General features: G+C 36.7%; 1 protein-coding gene across 1 annotated transcript; it reads left to right on the top strand.

Annotated features, from left to right (window-relative positions):
* The first annotated feature begins 1941 nt into the window (after positions 1–1941).
* cysltr3 (cysteinyl leukotriene receptor 3) lies at positions 1942–8337 on the top strand. Its single transcript, XM_058402088.1, has 2 exons — positions 1942–2203; positions 4517–8337. The coding sequence occupies exons 1-2, from the start codon at positions 2197–2199 to the stop codon at positions 5587–5589; spliced, it is 1080 nt and encodes a 359-aa protein (XP_058258071.1). The 5' UTR covers positions 1942–2196; the 3' UTR covers positions 5590–8337.
* Positions 8338–12013: the final 3676 nt, after the last annotated feature.

Genomic DNA, 12013 nt, shown 5'->3' with positions numbered 1-12013 from the left:
TGCGATCCAGGCAAAAACTGGGACTTCTGGGAAAACTTTCCAAAAGGTGTATTTATGGTCATTTTTGACCATTCCTCTAGAAGCGCATTTGTGAGGTCAGGCACTGATGTTGGACGAGAAGGACTGGCTCACATTCTCTGCTCTAATTCATCCCAAAGATGTTCTATCAGGTTGAGTCAAGTTCCTCCACACCAAACTTGCTCATCCATGTCTTTATGGTGTTCCAAAAACTGTTGGCAATATAGTGTACATTTAAAATTTTTTAATTACAATTAAAAACTTAATTTAAATGTCTTGTCTTAAATGTTTGAATGTCACATTTCAAAATAGTAATTTCAAAATAGTAGCATACAAAATTTGTCCTCATATTTAGAGTGATATTTCTTATAATAATTTGTCAAATGAATGAATGAAGTTAATGAGGAGTTTGTATACCTATCTCTTGTGAATCTGGTTGTAATTTATTCAATTTGTAAATAGTTCAGGGATCCCTGTTTTTCAAACCTGTTCAGAAATAGGTTTGTAGTTTACATTTTTACATTTGGCTGTTATCTATAAACACATTGTAGACGGCAGATATATGAAACACATCCGGCAGTTGTTCTAAAAGCCTCCTAATAGTCCTAATCTGGTTTTGTAATGTGGAAGCGCATAGCTTTTAATGTTGTGTATTTTATGTGTTCGTATTACCGCTACTATCGTACGCTTATGTTTTTGTGAATTGTTTAAATCATTTTATTTCATCAGGAGCAAAAAACAAATACGAAAATAAAATTGATGTGTACAATCCATTTATTTTTAAGAAGATACTGTACATTACTGTGAGCAACACAGTAGTACTAGTGCCTTACAACACCAGGATTTCACGCTTGATCCTAACCCATTGCCTGAATGAGCAATGCTGAATTAATTATTAAAATGTATTGAGTATACAGCATTATCGAATCTGATCTGATCTTCATTATTGAAAGATCACTGTGTCTGTTGTTGACATGTAACACCACACAGAGACTTTTTAAAGACTGTCAGAGAGCATGGAAAGAGAGTTTTATTATTTTCTGAATTCATTACATAATATAAAAACAATTACTGGTAGTGGTGTCAGACTTCGGCAATGCCCTACAGTAAGCTGTGTAATAATGAACAGTAATAAATTATTCCTTTGTTAATATGTTTGAAATATGGCTACTTTTATACCACCTGACATCAATGTAAATGTAAATGCTCACGCAATACACAGCAGCTGTAAAATATACACAACATGGCCAAAAGTTTGTGGACATCATATATACAACTTCCCTAAACTGGTGTCTAGAATGTCTTAGTATGCTGTAGCATTCACTAAGCAACCTAAACACTGCCTCAACGTCCGTGGAGACGTGATGTATTAATGTTAGGAATTGTAGAAGAACTTGAGTGACCTGACCTCACAATACTAAATACTTTTGGGATGAACTGTAAACTGGCAAGACTGCACACCAGGTCTCCTCACCTCACCTCACCTCACCTCAGTGCCTGATCTCACTAAAGCTCTTCAGGCTGAATGTACACAAATCACACTCCAAAATCTGGATGATATCTTTCCAAGAAGAGCGGAGTTCTTTGGAATCGGATTAAATGAAAACTTTTCATGACTACACTACTCAAAATTAAGCCTCACTATGTGACACACACACAGAGCTTTTTTATGGCATGTTTACGAATTTGAGACCAATTGAAGTGGCTATAAAACACATCTGGTGAGCAGGTCTAATAAAATTGACTTGTGCTAGGCTATTTAAAGCATGTTTTTGTACGTAGAAGAAAAGCATCATCATTATCGTCGGTAGACATGGACATTTGAATGCTGTTATAGTATTGAATAAGACTCTATAGTCGCTGGGCTGATCCCTTAAAAAAAAAAAAAAAAAAGGAGGAGGAGGACACACACGCACTTCCAGAGAACTGCCACTGAACCTTCACTTCATAACACTTCATAACCGGCTCTGCCTGACGATATTTTACTGCTGTTTAAGTTAAGAGGAGACTCAAGACAACACTGCACACTCCGGATGAAGGAGAGCGGATTTACACTGTAAACATCTGGAAAGGAAATGTCCGCTTGGGTTTGCACGACATGGACTTTCTGACAGTTTGCGCCTCGGCTTTAATCGCGTTTTTCCGTGTGTTTGATGAAGAGTAAGAGATCCTTCAAGAATGGAAGGTGAGTGGGACAAAAATGAATATAATAATAATAATAATAATAATAATAATAATAATAATAATAATAATAAGCAGCAGCCTATTCATATATCTTTAGTAGCCGGTCACTGTGGCGATACTGGTTTAGGCGAACCGAGTGTGTTTCTGTGTGTGTGTTTGTGTGTATGTGTGTGTGTGTGTGAATGACACTCATTCACTCTTATAGCGAAGTTAGAGTCAGGTTTTTTCCCGAGAAACCCATTCAGCTTATAATAATGAAATACCTGTGACAATTAAATTATTTGTTATTACATTGAGAGGTTACATCATGATAGATAGATAGATAGATAGATAGATAGATAGATAGATAGATAGATAGATAGATAGATAGATAGATAGATACTTTATTCATCCCACTGGGAAATTTATAACATTTACATTAGATCATGATGTAGCATATGCATTCCCATTCATATGTTTTCAAGCAGTTGAATTATGTACATAATCTAAAAATGAAATAAATAAAAACGTAAAAAAAACCCCCCAAAAACACAAAAACCTTTTAGTTAACTTTTTTATGGTCTATTAATGGCTTAAAGATGGCACGTGGGTATTCACATTTCTGTATACATCATTTGCATCCACCTTGCTGCCTTTGTTTGGAATGATACTGACATTTCCATTATATTTGAATTGCTGGCTGTTAAATAGACAAACATCTCTCTCTCTCTCTTGCTGCCTCAAACTGCCTAGTGCCTACAACTTCAGATGAAGTTCAGATGAAATTCGCTATACCATGTGTAAATAGATACCTGTAAAGCTGGAAGGCTATTAGGAATGACTACACAACTACACACTCTGGTTTTTTAGTTCTTACTTTCCCAAGAAATTAACAGGGACAAACAATTAATATGCCCTTGGGAGAGGGTGGAGAATAACCTACAAGTTAATTCACGATATATTTCAGACAGTTTCTCTAGTAAATTTGGGGCTCCATTTGCAAACATGAATCCAACAGATTTGTAAAAACAGGGCTAAAGTCAAATCCAAGTACTCCAGAGCTAAATTGTTTGTTGCTTATATTTAATCAGCATGTACACAGCTCAACAGATGTACATACTAATTAAAATATAGCCATAACATTACAAAATTTGACAGCTGAATTAAATAACACTGAATATCTTGTTACACTGGAACATGCTAAGAGGTGGGATTATATTAGGCAGCAAGTGAACAATCAGTTCATTTGATTTGTTGGAAACATTGGAAAGAGTGAAAATGAACAAGTGTAAGGATAAAAGTAACTTTTTGACAAGGGCAAGATATTAATGGCTAGACAATTAACCCAAAAAGAGCAAGTCTAGTGGGGTGTTCCCAGGATGCAGTGATTAGTGCAAAGTGATTAATACAAACCAAAAAGTGGTCCAAGGAAGCACAACTGGTGATCCAGCAACAGGGTCATGCCTATGTGAGGCTCATTAATGTGTGTACTATTAATAAAGCAAGATAAGGGTGACAAAGACAAGACAAAAAAAACTTCCTTCAGAGAGCTATGAGGAAGAAACCTTGGAGGAAGTAAGATTGACACTGCATTTCTTCTATTCTGCAACTGCCCATTGCAGTTATACTAGTCCGGGCTGCTAATTAGGCTCTTTGCTATACCTACTCACTCTAATTTCAGTTTGTGATTATTTTGACCTTGGGCTTTCACACACACTGTGTATATATTTGCATTTATCACTGATTATTGACATTATAATTCTCTTACTTCAGTTTTTTTGTATTTTGTTTTTTGTATTGATGAGCATGTGTTCCAATGCACGTAGTTGTGTTGCATTCCCCAATCGATTGCACCTTAGCGCCAGGTGTAACAGTTCAAAACATTGTTTAAATTTTGGTTATGGTCTGTCTTTTGTCAAGCAGATCTAACAGCCCTGCTGCCATATCAGTTGGTTCATAACAAAAAGAAGTCATGCATCTTTAATAATACCAATGCAGATATGAGATTTAATTTAAAGATTTGTCAAGACTATAATCAACATTTCTACCATCCAGTGTCACCCAGATGAGGATAGCTTTACTTTTGATTCTAGTCCTTCTCAAGGTTTCTTCCCGAAATCATCTCAGGGAGATTTTCTTTGCTACCGTCACCTTTGGCTTATTCATTAAGGATTAAAATCTAGTCTACACACCAGGTTTTCTGTAAAACTGCTGTGTGACAAAGTCTATGGTTAAAACCAGTATTCAAATAAAATAATATTGAAATGAATTGGATTGATGTAGACTGCTCATGAACTGTTTCAGTGTTTAATCATGTTTTCTCTTGTCTCTTTAGGTTCTTATCATGGGAATTATGATTCTCTAAATGATACCAACTGCTACAGTTTCAAATACTTAGCATACACTATCACTTACACCACAATGGTTCCATTTGGCCTTTTCAGTAATTTGGCTGCTCTGTTTGTGTTCTTAAGGGAGACAACTAAGAAGTCAGCCAGCACTGTGTTCATGACTAACCTGGCTATTTCTGATGTTTGCTTCTCCTTAACGTTGCCCTTTCGCCTGATTTACTACTTTAGGGACTGTCACTGGGACTTTTGGGACTGGCTGTGTCGTTGGTGTGTGTACTCCTTCTATGTGAACCTCTATACCAGCGTGCTGTTTCTCACAGGCCTAAGCGTTCTGCGCTATATTGCCGTAGTGCACCCCATTCGAAATAAGAGCCTGGTGACAATACGGCGGGCCAGTCTGGCATGTTTTTGCATCTGGGTGTTCGTAGCAGTCATGTCCATTCCTTTCCTGATGTCAGGGGCTCAGCAGGCTAACAATAAAACAAGCTGTTTTGAAATAAAAAACCACACAGACTGGAAACGTGTGGAAAAACTCAATTATGTGGGCCTGGTCTTTGGCTTCCTGATCCCATTTTTCACCATCCTGGGCTGCTATGGTTGCATCATCCAAAGACTGTTTGCCAATCGGAAGATACAGAGTCGAAGGAAAAAGCAGAGCCAGCGCTGGCGAACGTTGTCCCTAATCATTGTGATCCTCAGCACCTTCCTGCTTTGCTTTGCACCGTACCACATAGTACGAACACTTCATCTCCGGGCCGCTGTAACAAATAATGAAGACCAGGAGAAAAAACTGCTCAAGATATTGGTCATCACTTTGTGCATGGCTGCAGCCAACAGCTGTCTGAACCCATTACTATACTATTTTGCTGGAGAGAGCTTCCGAACCTCCTTCAGCAGGGCCTCACGGCGCATGACAGTCAGCTCTTTAAGTGATAGTATACGTCTGTCACGATATTCATGGAGCCTGAGGAACCCATCAGGAAACCAGAAGAAGAAGAGTCAGTCCATAGACACTGTCCTGCAGCCAGAAGAAAAGCTGGACCTCCAGAGGCAGTAAAGAGAAATATAAATGACTGACTATATTTTATTGTCTAATCCCCCACCAAAAAACCTGTGACAACCCATGATCAGATTCTCTCTACATCTATGGATCAGACATCTAGACATATAAGAATAACACTGCAGTGCAATTTACACTTTTCAGAAGTTTTTCTCTTTAGAAAAAAAAAACTGCCAAGACTCATGACAATCTTTAAAGAGTGTCTGACGTCACATTGTTGACTGATTACATGACTTTCAGTCAAATAACAGTCAAAAACAGTGGCTTTAAAGATGCTGCCAAATGCCAGAGCAACCAGTTAATGAAGAATTTTCTCTATTTATTTTATAGTAAATAGCAGCATAAATGAGATTTCCAGTTCTGGGCAACTTCTAAGTAAAAATGCAAGGTCTATCTTACTAAGCATTAATTCTACTGCTGTATTTGTTTGTTGAAATCTATTTCCATCTGTTTTCCATCACTATATTAACATACATGTACAACAGTCATTTATTTATTTATTTATTGTTTATTTTGTTCCTGGATAAAGGTTTCTAATATGGCTGATATACTTAATTGTATGCGAACCATAAATTATTTAAGTAAATGCCAAAAGATTCATAAATGTCAGAGTTTTACATTGGAAATGTTCTAGAAAGACAAAGGTTTCAAAGGACAAAGATTTCACAAAAATGTGCCAGACTAGTCTAGATCTTTGCATTGTCAGGAACTAACTGAAAATCCAGAATTGCCATTACACAGCAACGTCTCCTCAATTGAGTTTGAGATTATGTGATTATATAATTGTACAAAGATAATTCAGTAAATTACATGACTCATGATAACAACTGGTGGCAGCTTCATAGCAACAGTGTGTATCATGTACTTTTTTTTGTAAATAATTTTGCATATGACACTGATCCATTGACTCCCATTCCACTCATTATTATTATTATTATTATTATTATTATTATTATTATTATTATTATTATTATTATTATTATTATAGCAAAAGCCTATCCCCTATAAGCATTAGGGTTGTATCAGTATAAAAATTTGAAATTCATTACAGTACAATATGGTGGTGTCTTTATACAGTACATTATTTCAATACAGGATATGTCCTGTATGTTTCCCTTTTCAGTTGATTAATATTTTGGAACTGCATATTATTCTGCAAATATTCTGACTGCACAAATAGCTGAAACTATCCCCCGAAAATCAGAGTAATGGAAAATAAAGTGATATTTTTTTGTGTGTAAGAATGTGCAGCATTGGAAAAATCAGTGAGAGATATTTCTGTTTTTTTTTTTTTTTTTGTAAGTTAACCCAGTGTGCTATAAAATCGCAGCAACCCTGTTGGCGTGACTCTGTATGCTGAAGCACAGGGTGGATTCAGCATGAGTTTTGCTGTAAAGCCACACCCTCTCATTAAAATATTTTTAAGATTATAACTGCTAGAACATGTACTGTTTTAAATGTATAAATGAAGTTTTGGGAACTAATCTTCATTGTTATGGTAGAATTAAAAATATCAACTGCTTTACTGGCATGTTAACTGCACAGGTGATGATGTACCTTTGTCAAAAAAAACAAACAAAAAAAAACCTTGGAAACTTTGTGTACTACACTGAAGTATCTGAAGTACACCACAGTTACCATATGTCTCACATGGTCAAATGTTGACATTTTGTACTATGTAGTTCTGAAAAGAGGAACATTACAGAGAATTAATCAGGAGGAACTTCATCATGCAGCAAGACAATGAGCCAAAACACACTGCCAACACAACAAAAGGACTTTATCAAGGGAAAAAAGTGGAAGGTTTTAGACAATCAACAGCCCTCAGCCTTAACTCAACTCAGCATGCATTCCATGTCCTGAAATAGAGACTGAAGGAAGAAACAAAAACTAAAAGAGTTTGTAATAAAAGCCTGGAAAAGCCTCACAAAAGAAGAAACCAACAATCTGTTGATGTTAGTGAGTCACAGGCCTGATTCAAGCAATAAATATGCAACCAAATATTATGTGTTTATTTATTTTCATTTACTTCAAAACTTGTCTGTTCCTGTACTATTGCTCCCTGAAAAATAGGTTGGTCTGATACAGATTGTTCCATGTTTTATTTTTAACACATCTGGATGTAAATACCAGGCAATAAAAATAAATAAATAAATCGTAACCAGCCATATCCATCTTTTAATCTCAAACCCAAATGTCTATGGTGCATAGCCAACACAAATTAATTGGCTGTATCCAATCAGTTACATAACATCATGCAAACAATGGTCAAGTGTTTCACTTAATGTTCACATCAAACATAAGAATGAGGAAAAGTGTGATCTGTGACTTTAATGGTAACATGAGACCAGGTGGACTGGAATTTCATAAACTACTGATCTCCTGGGAATTTCCCACACCTTTGGTCTATAAGAGTCCACCAGTGTCTTGATTTGGCTTGATTTGACTTTATTCCACTCTTACTTAAAAAACACTCCAAATTTATCAAACTGTAAGGTGCACAGCCCTCTCTAAGTCAGGCTTTTGATAGGGTTTAAGTCTGGGGTCTTACTCAGCCATTCTGAATCTTTAATAATATGTGTTCATATCTATGCCTTTCTGCTTTGGGTTGTTATCTTCATGCAACTTCACCTTGCTAACAGAGACCTGCAGATTTTGTACCAAAATCTGTAGCTATCCATAATTCCCAACTTGAGTAAAGCAGCTGAACACAAGCAAGCCCACAGAAAGATTTAAGATAATGGACACCAAATATCAGATTTAGCTTTACTACACTACATTGTAATTTTTATATGTAGAAAATTTATTTTTTATTTTAATAAATTAAAGAAATGTAATTTATTTGAATACATTTAATTGTATCATATTTAATTTAATCATATTTAATTTAATAAAAATTTAATTTATTATTTTTGGAAGTGTATTTACTTTACTGTCTTTTCCTACGTGGACTTCAGACCTTTGCACAGTAAAGTCATATAAAAATTCTAGACAAAATTAAGCACAGCCCATTTTCTGTAATACTATAATCCATGCACTTAGTTTTAATTAAGGTGAAATCTTATCAAAACATGTGCAGTATATGACATGGGTTTTCTTTTATGCTTGTTCACTGAAAATTAATGAATGAATTACTTCAGTTTTTCACTCCATAAAAATGATATAAACTGGCTTGTTGACACACACCTTTTTAGTATGTTACCTTGGTCCACATTACAATGAGAAATTGTGGTATCCCTGCACAACTCTTTCATCTCTCCTTCTGCCCCTGCTCTCAACCTAGTGGTAAACATGGACAATCCACTTTCCTTTTAGCATATTGCTAACATGAGAAGGATTCGGCTATTTTCATCCACACAGGCTGCTCAGGTGTTTGTTGAGTCGTCTGTAACTTTCAACTCTCTACTGGCAGGTCTACCTCTAAACGCAGTTATACCTCTGCAAATGATCACAAATTGCAACTGCATGACTTGTTTTCAACCTACTGAGTACTCACACCCTGCCCCACTGCTGATTTCACACACTGATGGTTGCCTAAAAAGCCAAGAATGGACCAACACCCTCTTAACTCAAAGGTCTTATCACTCCTCACACTTTAAAGCTACCAGCACTGCTCAACTGGTTCCACCATCTTTCAGGGTTAGAGATAAGTATACGTCAAGACTCTTCTGTTCTGGCACCGAGGTGGTAGAATGGACTTACCATACATGTCTGAACAGCTGAGTCACTGACTGTCAGGTGAAGACCTACAGCTTCCTGAAACACTTAAACTAGCTCTTATTTTCTCTGTTTGTTTTATGTCTTTAAAAAAGCGCTATAATTCCTCCCAATAGAGGTTTAGGCTGATTGTATCTTTAGTCTATGACCTAATGAGCCAGGGTTGATGTATTTATTGATAAGAGTCCTCAAAGCACTTTCACATCACTCCGGATAAGGGCATCTGCCAAATGCCAGATATGTAATGTAATGCAGAAAGAGTGAAATAAAGCTGACAAAAAATTCAATACACTGAAAGTTGTAAAGAGTTTGGCTTTTTATGTAATTCAAAGGTATTAATTGATGGATAAATTATACACACATCAGCCACTTCATAACAGAAGACTATATGAATACTGGGTCAGACCCTTTGCTCAAACAATATGAATTTCATATATATGCCAGTAGGAAACTGCGGTCAAAGCACAGGGTGTGCTGGGGGCTTGAACCACCAAATCTTCAGAACCTTAAACACTGAGCCACCAGTGATCTAAGAAAACATTGTTGCCCCATCAAAGAAGAGCCATCAACAAACACAAGCATGCCCCAGTGAAGATGACTTAATGTTTTTGTGTAATGGAACAAAGATCAAGATATTTCTTCAAAGTGCTATGTGTGGCACAAACACAACATGCCATACCTCAAATGACACCATCCTTACTTTGAAATATGGAGGCGGAAGCTTCACACTAAGAATCTGGGCTTCTTATCAACATTTACTGGAGAATGGATGGGCAAAATGAAGACAGATATAGATACTTGCATCACTCTGCTTTAAAAATAAAAAAGAAACTAAAACGTGCTTTCAAGTGTGCTATCAAAAAACAACATCCAAACAACCGGATGAACCTGGGGCGAACCTGCCAGAAAAAATGTGTAAAATTTAGTCAGTCTAGCAAGTCAGAAGGATTTGAAAAGTTATTCAAACAGCATTTTTAGTTTAATAAAGTATTTTTGAAAAAAGAAACTTATTATTTAAATAAATATACTTTTTTTTTTTTTTTACAGCCACCGAGCTTTTAATTCTTGAAATTTCCAATAAAAAACACACTAGGTCCAAGCTGATGTTGTTTATAGGCCAAGTAATTTATGAAGGTCTGAGGTTTTGGGACACCTCTCCAAATCACTGAATTCAGGTGTTGTTTTTTAGGGGTTGGGCTTGACCCCTTAGTCCCAGTGAAGGAAACTCTTAATGCTTCAGCATACCAAGACATTCTGGACAATTTCATGCTCCCAGTTTTGTGGGAACAGTTTGGTTATTGCCCCTTCCTGTTCCAACATGACTGTACACCAGTGCACAAAGCAAGGTCCATAAAGACATAGATGAGTGAGTTTGGTGTGGAGGAACTTGACTGGCCTGCAGAGTCCTCAACCTGATAGAACACCTTTGGGATGAATTAGAGTGGAGACTGTGAGCCATTCCAAAACTGGGACGTCTGCCTTTACATACACGTCATGTTGGAACAGGAAGCGGCCATCCTCAAACTGTTCCCACAAAATTGGGAGTATGAAATTGTCCAGAATGTCTTGGTATGCTGAAGCATTAAGAGTTCCTTTCACTGGGACTAAGGGGTCAAGCCCAACCCTCTGAATTCAATGATTTGGATGTCCCAAAACTTTTGAAAATTGGGCTACTGTTGGTCGAAGAAGTAGAGGAGGGAGGATAGTGCATAGACAGAGAGAGAAGAGGAAAGGTAAGAGTATAGGACTAAGAGTAGGGACTCTGAATGTTGGTACTATGACAGGGGAAGGATAGAGAGCTGGCTGATATGATGGAGAGAAGGAAGGTGGGTATACTGTGTGTACAGGAGACCAGGTGGAAGGGTAGCAAGTCTCGGAGTATAGGAGTAGGATTCAAGCTGTTTTATTGTGATGTAATAGTAAGAGAAATGGGGTAGGTGTGGTCTTGAAGGAGGAGTTTGAGGAATGTTCTGGAGGTGAAGAGTCAGATAGGGTGATGAGTCTGAAGTTAGAGATTAAAGGGTGATGTTGAATGTTGTTAGTGGTTATGCTCCACAGGTAGGTTGTGAGTTAGAGGAGAAAGAGAGATTCTAGAATGAATTAGATGAGGTGATAGAGAATATTCCCACGGGTGAGAGAGTGGTGATAGGAGCAGATTTTAATGGACATGTTCAGTGGCGGACTGGGACAATAGGTAGACTACCAGACCAATTATAAATGAATAAAAAGGCCTAAATGAACCCTCAAAAACTCACTAGGAATACACCATCTATACTTCCACACCACAGACAAATAGAATATTGGCTTACACTTTTACACAGACACACATTCAAATGTTGAAATACATATTGTATGTATTTCCAGTGATCAAGTACAGTATATCAAAAGTATCAGAAACACAAACACAAACTTAACAAAAGCTACAACAGTGTAAATAGCATAACAATGTTCACTCAATGGCATACGAAAAGAACAGTAAGAGTAAACAGTAATTAGCATTAGTAAATAAATAAAAATCCTTGAACTGAGGATGGGCAAAATAATCAAATGGATTATCAAGGCTTTCACTGTCTCTTTTTTTAATCTTTCCCTAAATTGCTCTCTCTCTCACACTGCACATCTAGTTGCTCTGCAATATGAAATAAACACATTCAATAACCTATACTTATATTAATCATATATTACAGTCCTACTACTGATGATC

This window comes from Hemibagrus wyckioides, linkage group LG11, assembly GCF_019097595.1.
Source record: "Hemibagrus wyckioides isolate EC202008001 linkage group LG11, SWU_Hwy_1.0, whole genome shotgun sequence".
Taxonomy (NCBI): Eukaryota; Metazoa; Chordata; class Actinopteri; order Siluriformes; family Bagridae; genus Hemibagrus; species Hemibagrus wyckioides.
Note: the sequence above shows the minus strand (reverse complement) of the source record. Positions and strands in the feature narration are given on the sequence as shown.